This window comes from Zootoca vivipara, chromosome 4 (assembly GCF_965207765.1).
Source record: "Zootoca vivipara chromosome 4, rZooViv2.hap1.1, whole genome shotgun sequence".
NCBI classification, from domain to species: Eukaryota; Metazoa; Chordata; class Lepidosauria; order Squamata; family Lacertidae; genus Zootoca; species Zootoca vivipara.
The window spans coordinates 98,898,492-98,925,092 of record NC_142587.1 but is presented as its reverse complement, the minus strand read 5'-3'; the positions used below and the strand labels follow the sequence as shown (position 1 = coordinate 98,925,092).

Genomic DNA, 26,601 nt, shown 5'->3' with positions numbered 1-26,601 from the left:
GCGGAGTTCAGGACTCCCCGACTGCTGGTGCTGGCCGACTTCAAAATCCGTGTCGAGGCAGCTGGCTCTGGGGTGCTCAGGACCAATGGGGAGGGATGATGGGAACTGTAGTCCAGGAGCTGCTGGAGACCTTTTGTGATTGGCCTGCAAATATGTCACCTGTCCACGTTTGTATTTTCTTGTGCTTTGTTGTCCCCATACCTTTGTGCTGGATGACTTTTGCTTTTCTTCTTCTTTTAAACTAATGTAGCCTCTGTACATGATTCAGCAATCTATTATACCATTAAAGTGTAGCTGCTGATTTAATTAGCATTTGAACAAAACCATGATTGGCATTTCTTACCAGGGACTCAAGGAAGGCAAAGGGGTAGATTTACCTTAAGAAACCAAATTCCCAAGGGCATAAAACCTGTTCAGTCAGTTTAAAATCCACTTTCCCAGTTTGATGTCCTAAGACATTTCTGACACATAGGCTTTCCTGTTTCTTGATGTTTAGGAACAGTCACCGTTCATAAGATTTTTAATATTCTCAGTCATTTCAGCCTTACCGTCAGCAGACCAAATTTTCTGCCCTTTAGTTACAGGGGAAAAAGGGTCGAGGCACATTCCACCTAATTATGAATTTGTATGTGCTTAAACTTTGGCTGGACTTTAGCATATTTGAAGTCTGATTTGAATAACAGACAAAATAATCAAAACCCCCAGATAATTACTCAAATGCTTGATATCACCAGCTCTGCTTCAAAACATCACCGCTTTCACCTCCCACTTCTTAACACTCTCTATTCCAAACTCTGAAAAGCAATCCTTCCATCTTTTTCTACCAAAGAGCAAAGTTTGGCTGAATTTCAGCCCATCACCCCACCCCACCATAACTCAAAATTCACAACAACAGGCCCAGGACAGAACCCCGCAGCACCCTTCTTGTCACTTGTCCCCAGGATTAGGAGGAACCATGAAGGAATCCTCTTTGGGTTCAGTCAGTCAAATCCACATGAGTTATCTCATTCAGCCCACATTTTACCAGCTTCCTCACATAAATATAACAGACGTCTTTATCAAAAGCTTTACTGAAACAGAGATGCACTATTTCCACACCAGTCCCCAGATCAACAAAGTTTGTAACTCCATCCAAAAAAAGGAGAGGAGAGCCATGCTTTCAACCTGTATGTGTATGTTGTGATATCTTCAGATGAAGGGCACATAAATTTTAAAAATGATACTAAATAAGGATATTGACAAGCTGGAACCTTTGCAAAAGAAGGTGATTTACATATTTATTTAATTTGTAAACCACCCAACCCAGTGGTGCCGACTGCGTAAGATATTGGGGGGGGGGCTAGGTAAGGCCCGCCTTCCACAATCAATCACAGTATGGGTGACACCTGGCTTGAGAGCAGTACATGTGAAAAGGATCTAGGAGTCTTGGTAAACCACAAACCTGACATTAGTCAACAGTGCAGCAGCTAGAAAAAGACAATGCAATTCTGGGCTGCATCAATAGGAGTATAGCATCTAGATCAAGGGAAGTAATAGTACCACTGTATTCCGCTCTGGTGAGAATTCACCTGGAATACTAGGTCCAGTTCTGGGCACCACAGGTCAAGGATACTGACAAGCTGGAACGTGTCCAGAAGAGGGCAACCAAAACAGTCAAAGGCCTGGAAACAATGCCTTATGAGGAACGGCTTAGGGAGCTGGGCATGTTTAGCCTGGAGAAGAGAAGGATAAGGGGTGATATGATAGCCATGTTCAAATATATAAAAGGATGTCATATAGAAGAGGGTGAAAGGTTGTTTTCTGCTGCTCCAGAGAAACGGACACAGAGCAATGGATTCAAGCTACAAGAAAGAAGATTCCACCTAAACATTAGGAAGAACTTCCTGACAGTAAGAGTTGTTCGACAGTGGAATTTGCTGCCAAGGAGTGTGGTGGAGTCTCCTTCTTTGGAGGTCTTTAAGTGGAGGCTTGACAGCCATCTGTCAGGAATGCTTTGATGGTGTTTCCTGCTTGGCAGGGGGTTGGACTGGATGGCCCTTGTTGTCTCTTCCAACTTTATGATTCTATGCATGCACGTCATTTGAATGGCAATGCCTGTAATGGCAGCGACTTTTAAAAAATGTAATATTTTGAGCCCATAGTTCAATTTCCCAGCAGCTCCCCTTGCCCCTGAGTACACTTCTAGCATTTCATCTCCTCTACCTGCGGCATTGTTCAGCAGTGGGAAAAGTTACCTCTTCACACCAGATATCCATTTGGTATGGCCCTTTCCAGGTTGTTTCCTGTTCATTGTGTTTGTCTTCCATTTGTTCTCCTATGTGTGTTGCCAGTAGAAGCCACAATTCTGTGGGTATTCTAGGTGGTGCAGAAAGCACCTAGGACAGGCATCCCCAAACTTCGGCCCTCCAGATGTTCTGGACCACAATTCCCATCATCCCTGACCACTGGTCCTGTTAGCTAGGGATCATGGGAGTTGTAGGTCAAAACATCTGGAGGGCCGCAGTTTGGGGATGCCTGACCTAGGAGCTCAAAAGAGGTTGAAGTGCAGATCAAACGTCAGTTTTGCGATCTATAAATTCCAATTAGCAGTACTGGGGATGGTTTGGATTCTGTGGTAATGCTTTTGGACAGCAGAGGATGTTAGAGGGCCTGCCAACTTTCCCTTTAAAGCAAACTTGGGTCTCCAGCTGTTGTTGGACTACAACTCCCATCATCCTTAGCTAACAGAATCCAAAGGGGAGGGATGATGGGAACTGTAGTCCGGGAGTGGCTGGGGACCCAAGATTGGGAAACCCTGCTTTAAAGCAACTTTAGCGTTGGCCCACAAAGATGAGACCTGTCCATGTTTGTATTTTATTGTATTTTGTTTTTTCATGACTTTTTTTTAAAAAAAGAGGGCAAATTGAAAGAGAAATTGTATGGCAAGTTGTGCAATAATAAAAGTTGCATTTAAAAAACCACAAAAACAAACAAACTCAGGAGTGGCCTCCTCAAATATTTTATTGGGGGGAGGGCAAAAGACCCCTCGGCCTTTAAGAGTTGGTGCCTATTCCCCTACACCTTCAAGTTTCAGGATGGTTAAAACATAAAAACGCAACATGAAAACAAAAAAAAACCCACCACATTTTAAAAGGGCATTAGATGTCAATCAGCCAAACGCCTGGTTAAAAAGGTGTTGATTTGCTAGGCTCCTAAAGGTGTATAATGGTTTTTCCAACCTTTCTATGGATTCTTTTATGGGAAGTGAGTTTGGAGCTCTGACTGAAGCTCTTTCCACATTCCACACACTGATAGGGTTTCTCCCCTGTATGAATTATTTGATGGGAAGTGAGAGAATCGCTCCGACTGAAGCTCTTTCCACATTCCACACACTGATAGGGTTTCTCACTTGTATGAATTCTTTGATGGGAAATGAGAGAGGAGCTCCAACTGAAGCTTTCCCCACATTCCAAGCACTGATAGGGTTTCTCCCCTGTATGAATTATTTGATGGGAAGTGAGAGAGTCGCTCCGACTGAAGCTCTTTCCACATTCCACACACTGATAGGGTTTATCTCCTTTATGAATTCTTTGATGGGAAGTGAGATTGGAGCTCTGACTGAAGCTCTTTCCACATTCCATGCACTGATAGAGTTTCTGTCCAATGAGATTTTGTTTATAGGAAGTGGAATGGGAGCGCTCACTGCAGCTTTCTCCACACTCAAAATTTTTACGTGGCTTCTCCTCTCTGCGGATTCTATCGTGATCACATTTGTTCTCGATTTCCAATTCATCACAATCTGCAATGGGAAAAAAAAGGGATTACGGCCTCAGGAACAAATGGAGAAGGACTGAAGGGAGTTGGTTGTGTGTTCATTGTCTGTGTTGTTTGTCATTAACCAACATATTTATTATTAGCTTCTGATTAGTTGTTGAATGTTGCTTTGTTTGATATACAGTAGTGGTCAAAATTGTGGAAGACCTTTGGGAAAAAGTGTATTTCAGAGGTTTGATGGCTCATAACACCAGTTCTTTTGGAGTAATATAACAAGATTATATATCGATGGAAAGATAATTTAATCAAGAATGCAATCCAACAAAGTTCGTTGGGGGTCCCAGGGCTGCAGGGGAGGGTGGCTCATGCGGGGAGGTGAGATCCCCCTGGGTTCAGGGGGTCCTGCCAGGGAGAGGCGAGGTTGCTGAGGTTTGCAACTACAGTGCTGTTTATTCTGCATTTGTATAAATGTGCTGCTTGTTCCTTTGGGGAGGTGTCTGTGGGTCAGGGGGATAGGGGCACACAGATAAACCCCCTTCAGATTTAGGAATCAACCACGTCTATTAGCATAGGCTGCAACCAGACAGAAACATTCGGACACTAGATAAATGCAAGAAATGGAAAACAACAACCCCGACTTAAGCAAGAAATCAAGTAAACGTGGAAGGCAGAGCTGGATGGATTCGGCTTTGCATGGGTTAAAGGGGAAAACAGTGGCAGTCTGTTTTGGGCCCAGTCTTATTCAACATATTTATCAATGACTTGGATGATGGGCTTGAGGGTATCCTGAGCAAGTTTGCAGATGACACCAAATTGGGAGGGGTGACTAATACCCCAGAGGACAGGATCACACTTCAAAATGACCTTAACAGATTAGACTGAATTTCAGCCCATCACCCCACCCCACCATAACTTAAAATTCACTCTCCAATGCTGGCAGACACATTCCTTATCCTTCTGTGGTGCCCAGAATTGAACACATTGTAACAACTTTAAATATGTGCCCCCCCATGTCATTTCCATAACACCTGCAATCATGTGTGCTGTGTTAGAAATTCACTTCTCCTGTTGCTGGATATGTGGCTAGTATGTCACATGTCCCTTTTTCCTTTCCCTTTTAAAATAAATATTTATTGAATTGTATCTATATATATATATAAATGTAAAAATCTTGAAAGTGTCGGCTGCACTTTTCTCTGTAACCGCTTGACCGACCGTCCTGAAATTTTGACACAACCATCTAGGCCAGGGGTTCCCAAACTACGGCCCCCAGGCCGGATGCGGCCCAATTGGCCTCCCAATCCGGCCTGCGACGACTGCCGCCGCCTGCTCTTACGGCGCGCAGCGCGGCGGCGATCTTCTAAATCGGCAAAAAATCGTCGAAAATCCTTTGTGCGCATGCGTATGGGCCTCTCCCGACCCAGAAGAGGTCATTTCCGATGCACTTCCGGGTCGGGGGAGGCCCATACGCATGCGCACAAGCGATTTTCGGCGATTTTTTTTCGACCGTGTGCATGTGTGCATGCGCACGCACACGGTCGAAAAAAAATCGCCGAAAATCGCATCCTTTCAACAATGGCGTAGAACTGTTTAGCCTCACACGGGGCACCACTTGTCGGAGAACCAGCCGACTCTTAGGTGCGAGGAAATCATGAGACGAGAGTCAAGAGTTTCAGATAGAGAGCATGAGCAGAGTGCGCTGACTCCCTCTCAGCCTCAGCTCCTTTATTATGGATCCTTTCCTCGTAAAAAACATTAACCTTTAACTTATACATAACTCATGCAAACAAGGAAGATGTGTAAACAGACAGGCTGGCGCCAGTGGTCCTGTGGTCCTGTGGTAAATCACTTGATTGATTACCCCCCAATAAACCTGTGCCTTACACAGAGAACTCCACCCGCACACCCCCACATGTAGGCCCCTGCCAGGCCCCCACTAGGCCCGAGTGGGGGGGAGATAACCCACAGCAACGCACTTTGGGGCACTTGGTTTGGTCCATGGGGTCACGAAGAGTCAGACTAAACAACAACAACAAGCAGAGTCTTGACAGGCATATGTCAATAATGCTTTGATGGTGTTTCCTGCACAGCAGGGGGTTGGACTGGATGGCCCTTGTGGTCTCTTCCAACTCTATGATTCTATGATTTTATGATTCTACTATTTTGAGCCCGTAGTTCAATTTCCCAGCAGCTCCCCTTGCCCTTGAGAACACTTCTAGCATTTCATCTCTACCTGTGGCAATGTTCAGCAGGGGAAAACGTTACCTCTAAGAGATCGGAAGGAACTATTTGGTTTTCTGCCAAGTTCTGTCCGTTTTAATGAGAAGCTCTAGGAAATCCTAGAAAACAAATACATTGTTTGTAGGACCGGGGGGGGGGGGTTCCTTGGATGAGTCTTGCTGGGAACAAGGGCTGGACTGCACCGGATCCCAGACCATGAGCTGTGTTTTTGAAAAGGCGTGGGGTGGGTTCCCTTTTTCTTTGCTCTAAGGGCCAGGTATGTATCTGGCCAACCCCCTGAGGGCCAAGTGGGTGGGGCCAAAGACATCACCCTTGAAATTGAGGCAGGTATTATTACTATTATTATTATTATTATATTAGATAGCTTAACACATACACAGCCATTGATGCCAAGGTCCCTGGAAGCTCAGTGAGTAGCAGCGCCCATTTCTGGCTGGTTTTCCAACAACAATCCCTTTGGGACCGAGAGGATGTGGTCCTGGGATGCCATGCTCTGGGTGTGAGGGGATTGCTGCAGTAGCCTCCGTGTGGAGCTGCCCTTGGAGACGACTGGGAAACTGGTCCGCAATGCAGCAGCCAGACTATGGGCTGAGATCCCTCTCTTTATTCCTGGCCTTTCTCCCCCACCTTAACTTCCTTCCTCCACGTGGGTTTTTTTGGGGGGGAGGGGCTAGTCGACCTCCTCGTCCAGCTTTGGAAAACCATTTGCACATGTTTCCTCTGTTGTGCAATGACGCTGAGCGACGTCACACCAAGTCCCAGGGACTCCTTTGTTTAAAGAAGAGAGATTTGGTGGGAGTTTTCGTGGGAGTTTGGGATCCTCTGATCTCCAGGAAGGAAAGCCTTGCAGACCTCGCCCCTCCCTGGCAGGACCCTCTCCTCCCTGACTTGGGGTTGTCCCCCCCCCCAGGCACCCTCCCTTGCTGCAGCCCTGGGACCCCCACCGTCTCCCCACTGCACCCTCTGGGGGGGGGAGACTCACCAGATCATTCCAGGAGGGAGGGGACAGCGACGCAGCCCTCGCAGGAGAGACACCAAAGCAGGAAAGACTGGGGAGGGAGGGGCCTTGGCTCTGGAGGACCTGGCCTGCTTCCTGTCCTCTCTAGGAAGGCAGCTCGGTTCCCTTTAACCCTTGCAAAGCGGAGTCCACCCAACTCAGCCCCCTCTCCCTTGGCAGAACCTCGGCTTTTATTTTTTAATGGATTTAGGGGGGCTACGCCCATGCCCAGATATCCTTTTGGGGGTGAGGCTCTTGGTTGGACTCTGAGCTTCTCCCTCTGTTGGCAGGAATGCAGAGGAACAGCTTGCAGGGAAAAGGGCTTTGCAGGAGGCAATGAACCTCCTCCTCGAATTCAGGAGTGGAGAGATAGGAGGGTATCCTGGGGTCATCTAGTCCAACCCCCAGCAATGCTGGAATCTCAGCTCAAGCATCCATGGCAGATGGCCGTCCGATCTCCGCTTAGAAACCTCCAAGGAAGGAGAGTCCACCACCTCCCAAGGCAGACCTTTCCCCTGCCAAACTGCTCTTAGATGCCCCTCAAGGCAGCGGGTCTTGAGTTCTAGCACTGCTGAAAGATTCACACTGGCTACCAAGGAGGAACCAAGCAAAGTTCATAATAAATAAATCCTATTCTCACGATAAATGAGTAATACTTTCTTACACAAATATATGCCATTTCCCTTTCCATAAATGCTTAATTGCTAATTCAGTGACCTGAAAATGGATGATTGTTGTTATTATGGTTAGGGAAGCTTTTAATTTTTGATGGACTATTTAATTTTAAAATTTTGTTGGAAGCCGCCCAGAGTGGCTGGGGTAACCCAGCCAGATGCATGGGGTATAAATAAATGATGATGATGATGATTAAAATTGATTAGTTGAGTGTTCTCCTTTTGAAAGAGGCAGGTGCCCTGGGGAGCCACGTTGTGATTCAGAACTGCCAGGCAGCTCAGCTCAGGGGCTCTGAACTCTGAAGTGCTCCAAGCAGGAGACGGCCAAAGCCATCCTGGTGAGTGATGGGTGGTGTGGGGGACCATAGCTGTCAAGTTTCGGATTTGAAAATAAGGGATCAGTACCCTCACCTGTCCTGGGGAAAGTCTACGATCCTAAGGGACATTCCACACCGCGGGGCGCGGTAACCCCCCCAGGCTACAAATTAATTTACACCAGGCTACACACCATCATTTCCCCCCACCTTCAGAATGGACACCAGATTATTGTGGCCGGTGCAAACCTGAATGGGGTGACGAGACTCCAGTGTTTGAAGGCAGCGTGGATTGCGAGCAGAACACTGTGTAGTTCTGCTCTGCCTGGTTCAGCTTCCTGGAGAAGAAAGCACACGGTTTCCATTCTCTGTTGGCATCCAACTGCAGTAACCTCCCCACCCGATCGCCTGGTCCGAAGTGTCTGTTTCCAGCCTCAAGGGGGCGTCCTGGACCATGTGAAACAGGTGCTGGTCCGATGCGAAGACTTCCTTGAGCTGTTCAAACGCTTGTTGCGCTTCTGGGGTCCACCTGAATTTCTGTTTCCCCCTTAAACAGTCCTTAATGGGTGTAGTAACCTTTGAGAAGTTCTTGTTGAAATTCCGATAGAAGTTCGCAAAGCCCAGGTGTTGGGCGTCCTTGCGTGTCCGAGGGCTCTGCCATTCCAGGATAGCCCTCACCTCCTCCTTGTCCATTGCCAGTCCCTTATCAGAGAGCTTGTAGCCGAGGAACTCCACTTCCTTGGTGATGTCCAATTGGGTGTCACTAGAAAACATTGTGTCCATCACATTTTTAAACAGATTAAGATCTTGGAGCGCCGGATTTTCTCCCGCGATAAGGGGGCGGATCCAATCTCTCGCTGAACCTTCAAAATGATCAATGACAAACGCCACTCTCTGCTGGTCATTGGCAAACTCCCCTTCCTGTAGTTTGAGGACATAAGTTATCTCCGTTTTAAAGCCTAGGTAGTTCTGTGGGTCTCCATTAAACTTGGTTACTAGCAATGAGACCTTCCTTCCAAACCCCCCATGAACGCCTTGCTGATCCACTAGTCTCCTCTCTTCCAACTGTGCCCTGAGCAAAGCTGCGTGGTTGACCAACTCCTGCTCCCTCTTGGCTTTGGAGCTTACCTCTTCCATCAACTGTTGTACTTCTTTCCTTACGGTCTTGTTCTCTTGCTGTGCCTCTGCTAATTCCTTCTTAGCCACTTCTACCACGTGTGCCAATTCCTGCTTGGCAGGGGGTTGGACTGGATGGCCCTAGTGGTCTCTTCCAACTCTATGATTCTATGATTCTTTGACCTCCACTTGGGCAGCTGCCAACGCAGCCGCGGCTTCAGCAGCGCTCATGTTGCTCCCTCCTCAGGAGTAGCCGCAAAGATTGCAGGGTTGCTGCCAGAGATGGTGGTGGCTACTCCCAAGTAAACACGTTCCACATCATCTGGACCTTATGAGTTTTATTGTGCAAGCTATTTACAGTGCAAAGATGTCCAAATTCATGACTGCCTAGTCCGAGTCAGAACCCTGCAATGGCTTTTCCCGGGTTTTAGCCAAGCATTTAAGACGGGGTATTCCGAAGCACCTCCCCTTGGCTCTACGGGTACTGGCCCATCTCAATTCAGGTGGGGGGATTGTTCAGCCCTCCCTATCCCCTCCGTGCTCCAAGGATCCCAACTCCACCTCCCCTTCCATCGGCTCAGGTTGCAATTGAGGCTCTCTGACTCTGTCGAGCCCTGACACTGCCTCACTCACTTCCTGGTTTTCACTTCCTGATCCGCTGCTACTGCTGCTACTCCCCCGAAGAGGTGGACGTGATGATGGGGGGCTGCTCCCTATAAGCCTTCCCCCTTACAGTCAGACTCATGTTAGTAGCTTCAAGAACACTCCAACAACCATCTCATCCTCTGTCGTCCCCTTCTCCTAGTGCCCTCCATCTTTCCCAACATCAGGGTCTTTTCCAGGGAGTCTTCTCTTCTCATGAGGTGGCCAAAGTATTGGAGCCTCAGCTTTAGGATCTGTCCTTCCAGTGAGCACTCAGGGCTGGTTTCCTTCAGAATGGATCGGTTTGATCTTCTTGCAGTCCATGGGACTCTCAAGAGTCCATCCTCCCAATAGTTTTAACGCGGATGATGTGGTGTGTGTTCCTGGGTGCCAAGATGAGGCCAGGGCCTTTTCCTGTCCCCTTTCCTACTGTTGCTTTTCCACCTCTGCCCAGGAGGCTGCAGGGTTCAGGGTGGTCCTCTGGGACAAGGAATTGGGTCCAAGGTGGTAGCAGCCATCCAAGGTGGGTTTCGTAGTGTCATCTGACCCAGATTTTTCTTTCCTCTGGTCTCGCAGGCGGAGTTCAGGACACTGGTGCTGGACGACGTTTTCTTTTCTTTTCTTTAAAGTAACGTAGACTCTGTACATGTACGGGGTTCCTAATTCAGCAATCTATTATACCATTTAAAGTGATGCATCTCCTGACTCAATTACCATTTGAATAAAGCCATGATTGGCTTTTCTTACCAGGGACTCAAGGAAGGCAAAGGGATATGTTTAAGAGACCAAATTCCCAAGAGCATAAAACCTGTTCAGTCAGTTTAAAATCCACTTTCCCAATTTGATACCCTAAGACATTTCTGATACAGTACATAGGCTTTCTTGTTTCTTGCTGCTTAGGAAGCAGAAGCAGAAGACATCAAGAAGAGGTGGCAAGAATACACAGAGGAATTATACCAGAAAGATATGGAGGTCTCGTACACCCCAGGTAGTGTGGTTGCTGACCTTGAGCCAGACATCTTGGAGAGTGAAGTCAAATGGGCCTTAGAAAGCACTGCTAATAACAAGGCCAGTGGAAGTGATGATATTCCAGCTGAACTATTTAAAATTTTAAAAGATGATGCTGTTAAGGTGCTACACCCAATATGCCAGCAAGTTTGGAAAACTCAGCAATGGCCAGAGGAATGGAGAAGATCAGTCTACATCCCAATTCCAAAGAAGGGCAGTGCCAAAGAATGCTCCAACTACCGCACAATTGCGCTCATTTCACACGCTAGCAAGGTTATGCTTAAAATTCTACAAGGCAGGCTTAGGCAGTATGTGGACCGAGAACTCCCAGAAGTGCAAGCTGGATTTCGAAAGGGCAGAGGAACCAGAGACCAAATAGCAAACATGTGCTGGATTATGGAGAAAGCTAGAGAGTTCCAGAAAAACGTCTACTTCTGCTTCATTGACTATGCAAAAGCCTTTGACTGTGTCGACCACAGCAAACTATGGCAAGTTCTTAAAGAAATGGGAGTGCCTGATCACCTCATCTGTCTCCTGAGAAATCTCTATGTGGGACAAGAAGCTACAGTTAGAACTGGATATGGAACAACTGAGTGGTTCAAAATTGGGAAAGGAGTACGACAAGGTTGTATATTGTCTCCCTGCTTATTTAACTTATATGCAGAATTCATCATGCGAAAGGCTGGACTAGATGAATCCCAAGCCGGAATTAAGATTGCCGGAAGAAATATCAACAACCTCAGATATGCAGATGACACAACCTTGATGGCAGAAAGCGAGGAGGAATTAAAGAACCTTTTAATGAGGGTAAAATAGGAGAGCGCAAAATATGGTCTGAAGCTCAACATCAAAAAAACCAAGATCATGGCCACTGGTCCCATCACCTCCTGGCAAATAGAAGGGGAAGAAATGGAGGCAGTGAGAGATTTCACCTTCTTGGGCTCCTTGATCACTGCAGATGGTGACAGCAGTCACGAAATTAAAAGACGCCTGCTTCTTGGGAGAAAAGCAATGACAAACCTAGACAGCATCTTAAAAAGCAGAGACATCACCTTGCCGACAAAGGTCCGTATAGTTAAAGCTATGGTTTTCCCAGTAGTGATGTATGGAAGTGAGAGCTGGACCATAAAGAAGGCTGATCGCCGAAGAATTGATGCTTTTGAATTGTGGTGCTGGAGGAGACTCTTGAGAGTCCCATGGACTGCAAGAAGATCAAACCTATCCATTCTTAAGGAAATCAGCCCTGAGTGCTCCCTGGAAGGACAGATCGTGAAGCTGAGGCTCCAATACTTTGGCCACCTCATGAGAAGAGAAGAATCCTTGGAAAAGACCTTGATGTTGGGAAAGATTGAGGGCACTAGGAGAAGGGGACGTCAGAGGACAAGATGGTTGGACAGTGTTCTCGAAGCTACGAACATGAGTTTGACCAAACTGCGGGAGGCAGTGGAAGACAGGAGTGCCTGGCGTGCTATGGTCCATGGGGTCACGAGGAGTCGGACACGACTGAACGACTAAACAACAACAGGAAGCAGGCTTATAAACCTAAACTTTAAATAGATCAGAACTTCAACATTCAGACAACCCAACAATTCAACTTTCCCATCAAAAGCCAGTAATAGAAGTTTGATCAAATTAAATTCTTAATAAAGTATCAGCGCGAATGGATCATGTTTGCTTCATTAAATAATAATAATAATAATAATAATAATAATAATAATAATAATAATAATTTTATTTATACCCCTCCCCGCCCTCCCCTTCTAAACCAGGCTCAGGACGGCTAACACCAATAAAATACAATAGAATATAAAAAGCAATTAATTAAAATACAGATTAAAATACACTATCAAAATTTAAAATGCAGCCTCATTTTAAGTAGTCCATAAATCCAGCCATGAGGGAGGAAAACACAAGGGTCAGATTAACTCCGACCCAAAGGCCAGACGGAACAGCTCTGTCTTGCAGGCTCTGCGGAAATTTGACAAATCCCGCAGGGCCCTGGTCTCCTGTGAAAGAGCGTTCCTCCAAGTTAGGGCCAATACTGAAAAGGCCCTGGCCCTAGTAGAGGCCAATCTAGCCACCTTATGGCTCGGGATCTCCAGAATATTGTTGTTTGTGTACCTTAAGGTCCTCCGCGGGGCATACCAGGAGAGGCGGTCCCGTAGGTACGAGGGTCCCAAGCCGCATAGGGCTTTAAAGGTCAAAACCAGCACCTTAAACCTGATCCTGTACTCCACCGGGAGCCAGTGCAGCTGGTAAAGCACTGGATGAATGTGATCCCATGGCCGGGACCCCGTAAGGAGCCTCGCCGCAGCATTCTGCACCCGCTGGAGTTTCTGGGTCAGCGTCAAGGGCAGCCCCGCGTAGAGCGAGTTACAATAATCAAGCCTGGAGGTGACCGTCGCATGGATCACTGTGGCCAGATCAGAAATATCTGCACCCCAGGAAAAGACCATTGGGAGCTGCATGCCTCCTTTATCTACAGGAGATTGGGGTACAGATCTCTATTCACAAATGTGGGTTATTTTTATGTTGTGTGCCCCCTCTGGTCATTAGCGGAACAATCAACCGTCCTCCTATGTATGAATGAAAATGGCCAGACAGTCACGGTTCATAAGATTATTAATATTCTCAGTCATTTCAGCCTTACCATTAACGGACCAAATTTTCTACCCTTTATTTACAGGAAAAAAGGGTCAAGGCAGATTCCACCTAATCATGAATTTGTATGTGCTTTAAACTTTGGCTGACTTTAGCATATTTGTCGTTTGATTTGAATAAGAGACAAAATGATGAAAAACCCCAGATAATCACTCAAATGCTTGATATCACCAGCTCTGCTTCAAAACATCACCGCTTTCACCTCCCACTTCTTAACACTCTCTATTCCAAACTCTGAAAACCAATCCTTCCATCTTTTTCTACCAAAGAGCAAAGCCCACCACCCCACCCCACCATAACTTAAAATTCACTCTCCAATGCTTGCAGACACATTCCTTATCCTTCTGTGGTGCCCAGAATTGAACACATTGTAACAACTTTAAATATGTGCCCCCCATGCCATTTCCATAACACCTGCAATCATGTGTGCTGTGTTAGAAATTCACTTCTCCTGTGATATGTGGCTAGTTTTTCACATGTCCCTTTTTCCTTTCCTTTTTAAGTGAATATTTATTGAATTTTATAAGAAATAAAAATACAGATTTCAATCATCATGTTATATACCATTGTTCTCCCTCCCCTCCTCTGGACTTCCCTCAACTCCCCCTCTGCTGAGTTATTAACTTTATTTGTTGTATCCTGCTTTTCTTATAGGAAAGTAAATTCCCTTATCATTTCTCTAAAATATCTGTTATGAAATAAAGTTGTGAATGTTAATTCAAACCCTGCCAGTGAATCCAGTCCATTTTGTTCTTTCTGCAAATAGACTAAATGGTTCCCAGACTCTTTTGAAGTCCTTTTTCTCCTCCTCTGCATAGTTCATCAGTTTTTTGTGCTATTTCTTCCAATATTGTGCAATCAAGATTCCGGCCGCTGTTGTAGCATCCATAAATAATATCCATTTTTCTTTTGGCAGCTCTTGGTTTGAGATACCTAACAAAAAGGCTTCAGGGTGTTTAACCAAGTTCAGTTTGAACATGAACCTGTTTACTTTCCTAGGCTTGGAAAGTGTAAGAACGGAAGTCAAGTCTTATCTCTTCCGCTCTGCTGTGATTTTGCACTGTTCTTTGTCTCCCTGTCTGTTGCTGAAGAAGAAAGAGGACGCCATTATGATCCGCTTGGTGTGCAAATATGATGAGCATCCCCTCAGTTCCTTCATCCAAAGACGTTGAACAACAACAGGCCCAGGACAGAACCCTGCAGCACCCCTCTTGTCACTTTCCCCCAGGATGAGGAGAAACCATGAAGGAGTCCTCTTTAGGTTCGGTCAGTCAAATCCACCTGTTACCTCGTTCAGCCCATATTTGACAAGGTTCCTCACATAAATATCACAGAGGACTTTGTCAAAAGCCTTACTGAAACCGAGATGCACTACTTCCACAGCAGTCCCCAGATCAACAAAGTTTGTAACTCCATCCAAAAAAAGGAGAGGAGAGATTTCTTTTACTTGTTTTTGAGAAAGCCATGCTTTCAACCTGTATGTTTATATTCAGATGAAGGGCACATAAATTTTAAAAATGATACCGTAATAAATAAGGATATTGACAAGCTGGAACATGTGCAAAGAAAGGTGATTTACGTATTTATTTAATTTGTAAACCACCCGACCCAGTGGTAAGGACTTGAATAAAATATTGGGGGGGGGGCAGGTAAGGCCCGCCTTGGACAATCAATCACATGATGCATGCACACCATTTGAATGGCAATGCCTATAATGGCAGCGACTTTTTAAAAAAGTAATATTTTGAGCCCATAGTTAAATTCCCAGCAGCTCCCCTTGCCCCTGAGAACACTTTTAGCATATCATCTGCTCTACCTGCGGCATTGTTCAGCAGTGGGGAAAGTTACCTCTTCACACCAGATATCCATTTGGTATGGCCCTTTCCAGGTTGTTTCCTGCCCATTGTGTTTGTCTTCCATTTGTTCTCCTATGTGTGTTGCCAGTAGAAGCCACAATTCTGTGGGTACTCTAGGTGGTGCAGAAAGCACCTAGAAGCTCCAAAGAGGATGAAGTGAGGATCAAACTTCAGTTTTGCTTACAAGTTGATAGCCATGTTGGTCTGACGTAGTCGAAACAAAATAAAAAAATTCCTTCCAGCAGCACCTTAGTTTTTTATTTTGGTATGAGCTTTCATGTGCATGCACACTTCTTCAGATACCTATAAATTCCAATTAGCAGTCCTGGGGGTAGTTCAGATTCTGGGGCAGTGCTTTTGGCCAGCAGAGGGTGTCACAGGGCCAGCCTACTTTCCATTAAAGCAAACTTGGGTCTCCAGCTGTTTTTGGACTACAACTCGCATCATCCCTAGCTAGCAGACCCAAAGGGAAGGGATGATGGGAACTGTAGTCCGGGAGCTGCTGGGGACCCAAGTTTGGGAAACCCTGCTTCAAAGCAACCTTTGTGTTTGGCCCGCAGAGATTGGACCAGTCCAGGTTCATATTTTCTTGAATTTTGTTTTCCTCATAAGACCTGTGTGCGTTTATTTTTTAATATTTTAAGAGGGCAAATTGAAATAGAAATTGTATGGCAAGTTCCAGAAGAATAAAAGGCTGCGTTTGAAAAAAACCACAAAAGGGGGGGGGGGGCGTTTGGCCTCCTCAAATATTTCATGGGAAGGGCAAAGACCCCTTGGCCTTTAAGAGTTTGTGCCTATTCCCTCCACCAACAGGTCTCAGGATGGTTACAAATAAAAACACAACATAAAAACATACAACACGACATTTTAAAAGGGCATTAGATGTCAATCAGCCAAAGGTCTGGTTAAAAAGGTGCAGATTTGCCAGGCTCCTAAAGCTGCATAATGGTTTCTCTGGCCTTTGTATGGTTTCTTTTATGGGAAGTGAGTTTGGAGCTATCAGCAAAGCTCTTTCCACATTCCATACACTTATACGGTTTCTCCCCTGTGTGAATTCTTTGATGGGAAGTGAGATGGGAGCTCTGACTGAAGCTCTTTCCACATTCAGAGCACTGATAGGGTTTCTCCCCTGTATGAATTCTTTGATGGGAACTGAGATCGGAGGTTGTTCTGAAGCTTTTTCCACATTCAAAGCACTGACAGGGTTTCACCCCTGTATGAATTCTCTGATGGGAAGTGAGAGAGGAGCTCTCAGTGAAGCTCTTTCCACATTCCACACACTGATAGGGTTTCTCCCCTGTATGAATTCTTTGATGCTTAGTGAGATGGGAGCTATCAGTGAAGCTCTTTCCACATTCAAAGCACTGATAGGGTTTCTCCCCTGTATGAATTCTTTGATGCTTAGTGAGATGGGAGCTTTCAGTGAAGCTCTTTCCACATTCAAAGCACTGATAGGGTTTCTCCCCTCTATGAATTCTTTGATGGGAAGTGAGATTGGAGCTGTCAGTGAAGCTCTTTCCACATTCCACACACTGATACGGTTTCTCTCCTGTATGAATTCTTTGATGGGTAGTGAGATGGTGGCTGTGACTGAAGCTCTTTCCACATTCCACACACTGATATGGTTTCTCCCCTGTATGAATTTTTTGATGGGAAGTGAGATAGTCACACCGACTGAAGCTCTTTCCACATTCCACACACTGATAGAGTTTCTTTCCAATGAGATTTTGTTTATGGGAAGTGGAATGGGAGCGCTCACTGCAGCTTTCTCCACACTCCAAATTTTTACGTGGCTTCTCTCTGGGGATTTTTTCGTGGTCATCTTTGTTCTCAATTTCCAATTCATCACAATCTGCAATGGAGACAAAAAGATTAGAGCCTCAGGAATAAATGGAGAAGAACTGAAAGGAGTTGGGTGTATGTTCATTACCTGTGGTTGTTTGTTTTTTTAAATAAACTTTATTGATTTCAAATAAGATTTACAAACGTTGAATAAAAAACAAATACAATTTAGCAAAATATCATTTGTGATTCATTCTTTCTTGCCTCCCATAATGTCCTCCCTCCCCCCTCCTTTTCTACTTCTCAACCTTCTCTGATCTTCTCCATTAGTTCTAAATTTTAACCACATACTATAATGGGTTAAACCACTGAGCCTAGGGCTTGCTGATCAGAAGGTCAGCAGTTCGAATCCCTATGTCGGGGTGAGTTCCCGTTGCTCGGTCCCAGCTCCTGCCAACCTAGCAGTTCGAAAGCACATCAAAATGCAAGTAGATAAACAGGAACCGCTACAGCGGGAAGGTAAACGGCGTTTTCGTGTGCTGCTCTAGTTCGCCAGAAGTGGCTTTGTCATGCTGGCCACATGACCTGGAAGCTATAGGCCGGCTCCCTCGGCCAATAATGCGAGATGAGCGCGCAACCCCAGAGTCGGTCACAACTGTACCTAATGGTCAGGGGTCCCTTTACCTTTACCTATAAAATAATATATACTTAATTCCTAATTCTTTTCCATTACCATCCTATTTCTTTATCTTTACTAGAACCTTTATAAATATGGAAGGAGATTTGGTTTTTCCACCTGCTCTTTGATGTAGTCTATAAATAATAATTTCCAATTTTTTTCACTTTCTTCCAATTTTAATCCTTTTAATTCTTATTTTCTCGCCAAATTATAATAATTTAATAATTTAAGTTGCCAATCTATCATATTCGGTAATTCCTGAGATTTCCAATTTTTTGCAATCAATAATCTGGCCGTGGCCGTCGCATAACTTATTAAACACCTGTCTCTGGGCTTAATGTCATCACCCACCATACCTAACAGGAAGGATTCTGGGCATTTTTAAAAAGAATACTTCAATATTTTCTTTAGTTCTTTATATATCTTGTCCCAGAACACCTTGATATCCTTACATAACCACCACATGTGGATATAAGTGCCGACCTCATTGTGGCATCTCCAGCAAAAATTACTGGTCCCCGGATATAATTTTGCCAACTTGGCTGGTGTTAAGTGCCACCTATTTTGCATCTTTAAAATATTCTCTTTTAGATCGTAATTAGGTGTGAATTTTATATCTCTTTTCCACAAATTTTCCCAATTTTTTAAACATAATTACCTTTCCCAGATCTTGGCTCCATTTTATCATCGAACCTTTTGTCATTTCTTCTTGTGTTTCCCATTTTAATAATTGATACAATTTTTTTATCACGTTTTCTTTAGTTCCTAATAATATTTTTCCCAATTCTGACATCTCTTTTTCAAATCCTACTTTTTTTATAAAACATAAATCTTTGGTTAATTTGGAAATATTGTAACTATTTAGATATTTTTTGATTTTCGAATAATCTTTTAATTTTAAATTCCCGTCTTTTTCTTCTAATAACATTTTATACGTTGGCCAATCCTTTCCCATGTTGACTCTTCTAACTGCCACAATTTCTAATGGTGATACCCACCAAGGTGTTTTGGGTACAAATTATTTTCTTTATTTTTGCCATACCATATATAATGACTTTCTTACCACATTATACATAAATATATTCTTTTAATCCAATTTATCTTTCATTAAATAACAATGCCATCCAAAGGGCAGCCCATCTCCTTCCAAATCCAAGAGGTCTTCATTTTTCAATTCCAGCCAATCCTTAATCCATGTCAGTGCTGCCGCATCATGGTATAGTTCCAGATCCGGCAGCCCATATCCTCCTCTTTCGCTATGATCTATTAAGATTTTATATTTGATCCTGGGGGTTTTTCCGTTCCAGATAAATTTGGATATATCCTTTTCCCACTCTTTAAAAAGTTTTTCTTTTCCCAATAAAGGTAAATTCTGGAATAGATAACTCATCTTGGAGATAACACACATTTTCACCAACGAGATTCTGCCCATAAATGAGATTCTTAATTTCCCCCAAATTTCCATATTTTTCTTTACTTGCTTCCATGTTAATATATAATTTTCTTGAATCAAATCTATCCCTTTAATTGACATTTGAATTCTCAAATATTTCAATTTTTTATCAATTTTTAATCCCGTTATTTTTTGAAATTCTTTTTTTTCATTTATTTCCAAATTTTTTACTAACATTTTTGTTTTATCATAATTTATTTTTAAGCCCGCAAATCTTCCATATTCCTCTGTTTTTTTTATAGCACATGGTATACTTTTAAGGGGATCTTCTGTTGTTATGATTATATCGTCTGCAAAAGCTTTGACTTTAAATTTTTTGTGTAGAACCTTGTGTAGAACCTTTTTTGGTCCACAGGATGTTGCCCTTGGGCAAGGTAACAAAGAAACCAGAAGTGACGAGAACAGTGAGTCAAAGAATCAAAGAGAGGAAATAGACTGAGAACAAGGAACAAATAGCAAACGCTACACACTGACACCCAGTGGATATTATAAATTTGACGGACTGAAATGATTATCAGCCCAAGGGCGACATCGTGTGGACAAAAAAAGGTACTACACAAAAAATTGAAAAATGGATAAATTGAAAAAATTAAATGCAGTTCATTACCTGTGTTTTTTGTCATTAACCAACATATTAATTATTAGATTCTGATGAGTTGCTGAATGTTGCTTTGTTTGATATACAGGAGTGGTCAAAATTGTGGAAGCCTTATGTAAAAAGTGTATTTCAGAGGTTTGATGGCTCATAACACCACTTCTTTTGGAGTAATATTATAAACTTATATATTAATAGAAAGATAATTTAATCAAGAATGCAATCCAACAATGTTTGTTCAATTATCCATATTCTATCAAATGTTAAAGCCAAATAACCTGAAAAAGGAAGCGCAACTTGCTTAGGTTGACTTTGGTCAGTGTGATGTGATTGCTATTAAGTTGGTTGGCTTTTTTTGTTCTTTCATTTAGTGAGGATGTAAAACATAATAAAATTATAGAAATGGCACAAAGAGCTGACTGGTCACCCAGAAAGCGATGTAAAATAGTACTATTAAGTGAACAAGGCTACAGTTATGAAGAAATTAGATGAAAGATTGGGGGAAACTTAACAAAAGCTAGCCTTTCTATATTTTTGAAGTGGTACAAGGAGACTCAGTCATGACTTCTGGTCTACCCCCATCGCTGAACAGCGAGAAAACCTCGAGCTCCGAGGTTCCTGGCACTGCAAAGGAGGGGGGAGCCGCAAGAGCGTCGCGGACCCCTCAAGAACCCCAGATCAAGATTTTTGGGGGTGTGGAGACTCAGCTGAGCCCCAAAACATATCCTTTGCTCCCCAGTCAGCTCTTAAGAGCCCCGAGAGAGAGCGGAGTTGAGACGTGGGTGCCTGTGAGTGGATTTGCTACCTCTGCAGTGTGAAGCTCCTAGGCGACAGCCTGTTGAGCAGTGACTACTTCCAATTTTGAAAGATTTGAGGACTTTGGTCACTGTGAGTAAAAGAAAAGGGATTTTTAATTTGAAAAAAATTGGCCATGGGAGGAGATTTAAAAATGGAAGTAGATCTCCCCCATTGAGTGAACTGAGATGCAGTTATCTTGCCCGAAGCCGGAAAGATTGACAGGAAGCTTTCAATTTCCAAAGATTGGACTTAAAACCTTCCCCCTGAGGCAGGGTAAATGGGAGAAGGGGTGAACTTAATAAAATCCCTGTAAAAAATTTTATTTGGACTAGGGAAAGTCCCCCTGTAAGCTGGAGTCGGGTCCCTGGAGGGATCAGCGAGCCGCCATTATGACATCACAATAGGAAGGAATTTGTTTACCTCCTTGAGGTCGGGTACTGTCAGTATTGAAGAGAGCGCAAAATATAAGGCTGTGAATAACAAGTTTGATAAATGCTCTTTTTGTAAATGGACATAAAAGTTTTATGGTATGAAGAAGAACTGAAAATCCTAGTTTGCAACCAGTTTGTATATAATTTCTGTCTTTGAAGTTTGGAAATACGAACTGCGCCATTTCCTGTTTTGTAACCTGTGCTGTTCCCATGAAATTTGAGATGAGCAAGATGCCAGTAGACACAATAACATCTGACTTCTCTGATTTTCAAGAGGAATTCCTGAAATTGTTATGGGAACTAAGAAGCGAAGTACATCAGAATACAATACAGATTGGAAAAATAAACCATAAGTGTTTGGAAATTGAAAAAGGATTAATTTCATCAGAGAGTGTAGAGAAGAAAGATTAACATTCACCAGTCCTGGACAATGCAATTGAATCTAAAGAAGAAGAGGAAGGGGCATGGAACATTGTTCTCCCAGTGAGGGGGGGGGGACAAGACCCATGCTTGATTCAAAGGGTTTTTAAAGAAGAAACAGTATGGAATAATGCCCTCCCAGTGAGAGAGGGAGAGCAGGATCCATACTGGGGTCAGAATCTAAGTAAGTAAGTAAGTAAGTAAGTAAAACTTTATTTATTTGCGTGGCCTACAGGCCATTGCAACAAAGGATTCATATTACATATCCTAGTAAAAAATAAAGAAAAAAGAAAAATGCTATATATAGCAATAAAATGTGCTGTCTCGGGATTCAGCATAACACAATTAAAATAAAACAGATGAGATCTTAATTATATGTTCACACAAGAGGCGCTATTGTCCTTCAGCTGGCAGCCCTAAGGGGAAGAAAAATTGTGAAAGGACTGGAAAGTGGAAACTTAGATGGATGGTATCGTGTAACAGTTAGAAAATTGGGGAGTGTTAGGACGCCGACAAGTCAGTGCGCTGAAGAGCAGCAGTCAGGACCAGATGCAGCCGAGGTACGCAATCCAGGTCCAAGCCAGCAGTCAGGGTCAGATAAAGCCGAAGTACAAGTACACAGTCCAGGTCAAAGCCAGCAGTCAGGTTCAGATAAAGCAGAAGTACACAGTCTGTTCAGTCAGAAAGCCGAGGTCAGGGGAGCCAGGAGTCAAAATGCCGAAATCAGGAAGCCGGGAACAGGGTTAGTCAGGAGTCAGAATACAGGAATACACACACTATGAGTGTTTCAACTTATGCCGTCAAATGCAGCAGTTGCAGACACTGATTGACTCTTATCTTGCCTTCTCTTAAGTATCTGACTCACTCCCACGCATTCTACGGGCTGCAGCTGTTTCTAATTCCCTCTTTCGTTTATTTGCCCGGCGTTGTAGAGCTGTGAATGGGGGGGGTGAGGGGGCTGGCTGGCCCCCTCCCTGACTGGGGCCTGCTTCTGACTCAACTTCTCCCTCTTCCTCTTCCTCTGAGGAGTGCCTCCACCAGTCTTCCCCCGGCATGAATTCCTCACATTCCTCTGTGGGTGCCACTTCGTCAGGGGGGCTGTGCCACCACTCTTCCCCCTCATCTGTCTCAACCCTGACATCACCCCCCTCTCCAGAGCTGCTCCCCTCTTCCCAATCCAGTGGTCTGGGCCGGGTTGGGTGCTGCACATGGAAGGTTTTCTGTAGTACTGGGGCGTGGACAAGCTCTGCATCTTCCCAGGAGTTTGCCTCTGGCCCATACCCCTTCCAGGCAATAAGATACTGCAGTTTCCGTCGTCGCCACCGGGAGTCTAGGATCTGTTCTACTTCGTACTCTGCTTCTCCATCCATCATGATAGGCGGTGGTGCCTCTTGGACGGGTTGATAGCGGTGCGCCGGGACAGCTGGTGATAACAGCGCCCGGTGGAACACTGGATGAATCCGCATCGTGGCCGGTAGACGGAGTCGGAAGGCCACAGGGTTAATCTGTTGCACTATCTCGAAGGGTCCCACTCTCTGTGGAGCTAGCTTCTTGCAGCGACCTTTCTGTGGCAAGTCCCATGTCGATAGCCATACCTTGTCCCCCACCTTGAGGTCTGCACCAGGTTGGCGGTGTGCATCCGCCGTTCTTTTATAGTTCTCTTTGGCCCATTCTAGCTGGTCGCGTAGCAGCCCTTGTATGGCTGATAACTCTTCCACAAATTCATCCGCGGCTGGTAGTGGCAGTAGTGTGTCTGGAGACGGGAAGGCACGAGGGTGGTACCCATAGTTCGCAAAGAATGGGGACTGCTGCGAGGAGGCATGCAAGGCGTTATTATACGCAAATTCCGCCAAGGGGAGTAGATCTACCCAATCGTCCTGCCGAAAGTTAATATAGCAGCGCAGGTATGGTTGCAATGTGGCATTAGTCCTTTCCGCCTCACCATTGCTCTCAGGGTGCCGCACGGAGGTCAAGCATACCTCCACCTTTAGCAACTGCATGACTTTCCTCCAGAACTGGGAAGTGAACTGGGTTCCTCTATCCAACACGATTTGATGGGGCAGTCCGTGCAGCCGGAAAATGTGGTCAACGAATAACCGGGCTGTTTCTTGGGCGGTTGGCAGCGCATTACAGGGTACAAAGTGGGCCATTTTGGTGAAAAGATCTACGACTACCCAGATCACTGTCTGTTGTTGTGAGGCCGGGAGGTCAGTAATGAAATCCATGGCTATCGTCTCCCCAGGCCCCTCAGGAGTAGGTAGTGGTTGTAGCAGCACTGCCGGCACTTCTCAGGGTCGCTTGGCGCGCTGGCAAACCTCACAGGCCTTAACGTACTCCCAGATGTCCTTCCGCACCTGTGGCCACCAAAACTGACGTGTTACATGATACAGCGTCTTGTACCTTCCGAAGTGACCAGCTGTCGGACAGTCATGACACTGGCGTAGCACCCTGGCCCGCAGTTCCCCGTCCGGCACATACAGAGCGTCCCCGCAATAGAGCAAACCATTTTTCTCTGAAAATGGTTCTACTCCGGATGCATCTTCCCGTAGTGCTGCTAGTTTGTCCCTGGCGAACGGGTCTGCTGCTGTGTGACGTTGGAATTCAGGGATGGCCACAGCCGATCCTGAGGCCAACTGCAACTGGTGAGGTTGAAGAATGTGTCTCAATACCTGGTCTTGACGAGCATCCTCGTATTCTGGTTTCCGGGATAGAGCATCAGCTCCTTTGTTCAGTTTGCTCGGCACATATACTACCTTAAAACGGAACCTGGAGAAGAACTGAGACCTCCGGATCTGCCTCTGATTGAGGTGACGGCTGTCTGCCAATATTCTAGGTTGCGATGGTCAGTACGGACTTCTACCAAGTGCTGAGCACCCTCTAGAAAATGTCTCCAGGCTGTGAAGGCGTCTTTGATGGCCAACAGCTCTTTATCCCAGATCGTGTAGTTTCTTTCTGAATCATTCAGCTTCCGGGAATGGAAGGCGCAAGGTCGCAAGAGCCCTTCTTTGTCGGCTTGCAGTAACACTGCTCCAACGGCTCTGTCAGAGGCGTCGGTCTCCACTATGAAAGGCCGTTGGGGGTCTGCATGGGCTAGGCACGCCTCGGCTGAGAACAAGGCCTTGAGATGTACAAAGGCTTGCTGCGCCTCTGCAGTCCAATGAAACAGTTTCTTACCTCTCAAGCAATCAGTGAGGGGAGCAGTGAGCCTGGAGTACTCGGGCAGGAACTTTCTGTAATAATTCACGAACCCTAAGAACCGTTGTAGGTCCTTCTTTGTCCGCGGGGCCTGCCAGGAACGTACACTCTGCACCTTGGCAGGGTCCATTTTTAGTCCTTCTGGGGTCAGACGATACCCCAGAAAGTCTACCGAAGAAACATGAAACTGGCACTTTTCTAACTTGGCATACAAGCGGTGTTCCCTTAGTCTTTGCAGCACAGTACGTACATGTTGCACATGCTGTGACAAGTCCTCTGAATACACCAAAATATCGTCTAAATAAACGACTACGAACCTGTCCACCAGGTCTGCCAATATGTGGTTTATGAAGGCCTGGAATGTCGCTGTTCCTGACTGTATTCTGAAGGGCATTGTTTTTCTTTTTTGGAGAAAACTGAGGCAAAGAAGGTATAGAGGAGTTCTGCCCTTTCTCTGTTCCCTGTTCGCATTTCACCATCTTCTCCTCTAAGTGACCCCACTGTTTCCTTGTTCTTCCTTTTGCTATGGACATACCCATAAAAGCCCTTTTTGTTGCTTTTAACCTCTCTGGCGAGCCTGAGTTCATTCTGTGCTTTAGCTTTTCTGACTTTGTCTCTACACGTGCTGGCTATTTGTTTGAATTCCTCTCTGGTGATTTCCCCCTTTTCCAATTTTTGGTACATATCCCTTTTAAATCTTAACTCAGTTAAAAGTTCTTTAGATAGCCACCCTGGCTTCTTTAGGCACCTTCCATGTTTCCGTCTCATTGGTATTGCCTGAAGTTGTGCTTTTAATATCTCCTTTTTAACAAACTCCCAACCATCATGAACTCCTTTCCCTTTTAGTATTACTGTCCATGGGATTTCACCCAGCGTTTCCCTAAGTTTTCTGAAGTCGGCTTTCTTAAAGTCTAGAATTTGAGTCTTAGTATGCTTGGTTGCTCCTTTCCGCTCTATAATAAACTCCAGAAGAGCATGGTCACTGCCACCTAATGATCCTGCCACTTCTACCCCACTAACCAGGTCATCACTATTGGTTAGGACCAGATCTAAAATGGCTGATCCTCTTGTTGCTTCTCCCACTGTCTGGACAATGAAATTGTCTGCAAGGCCAGTGAGGAATCTGTTCGACCTTATGCTCTTGGCTGAGTTTGACATCCAACAAATATTTATTACAACACTACCTGCCAACAAATAATTATTCAACATCTTTTGGTATCTTGGGAAGTATAGCTCTTAAAGTTTAAAATTGGAAGATTTGGATTATAATATACTGGATTACAAAGCTAAAGAACTGGACTATAACATATTGCATTACAATTTAAAAAGTAGGACTGCTTTCCATTCACTGCCATCTTTTTGAAAATGACAGGAATTGCTGAAGAGAAGTCCATAAGACTCATTTTTTTTCCTCCTTAAAAGTAAGGGGAAATGTCTGTGCGTCTTTTGGAGCAAATGTGTGGTCCCTGGAGCTGAATTGTCCAGGGGAGAAAAGCAGATCGTGCTTTTTTTTTTTTTTTAAGAAAGAGGGAAGGGAGTGTTTAAAGGAAGCTGCTGAGCAGGTAAAGAAGGATCTAGAAGTATGGAATAGACTGAAGTTGTCGTTTTATGGAAGAATTGCCGCAATTAAGATGAATGTGTTGCCTAAGATGTTATTCCTATTTCAAACAATTCCTATAATCAAAGGGACAGGACAATTCAAAGAATGGCAGAAAATTCTATCTAGATTCATCTGGCAGGGGAAGAAACCACGAATGAAATTCAAGTTATTGATAGATAAGAAAGAAAGAGGTGGATTCACCGTGCCAGATCTGAAAATACACTATGAGGCGTCCTGTCTATGCTGGTTAAGAGAATGGATAACACTGGAAAACAGATTTGTTAGATTTAGAAGGATGTGACAACAGATTTGGCTGTCATGCTTACCTCTGGTATGAAAAGACAAAAGCGCACAAAGGTTTTACAAATCATGTGATGAGAAGATCG

The 26,601-nt window shown here is 44.7% G+C and overlaps 2 protein-coding genes across 2 annotated transcripts in view; both read right to left on the bottom strand.

Annotated features, from left to right (window-relative positions):
- Positions 1 to 26,601, bottom strand: part of LOC148686068 (uncharacterized) — a 120,245-nt gene that overhangs the window by 40,315 nt on the left and 53,329 nt on the right. The window lies entirely within an intron of this gene.
- LOC132592049 (uncharacterized) overlaps positions 2,983 to 26,601 on the bottom strand; it is a 32,301-nt gene continuing 8,682 nt past the window's right edge. Inside the window, exons 3-4 of the mRNA XM_060274053.2 lie at positions 16,222 to 17,114; positions 2,983 to 3,722 (exon numbers count right to left, since the gene is read on the bottom strand). Coding sequence (XP_060130036.2) covers positions 3,192 to 3,722; positions 16,222 to 17,114 — 1,424 coding nt within the window. The 3' untranslated portion in view covers positions 2,983 to 3,191. The remainder of the gene's footprint in view (positions 3,723 to 16,221; positions 17,115 to 26,601) is intronic.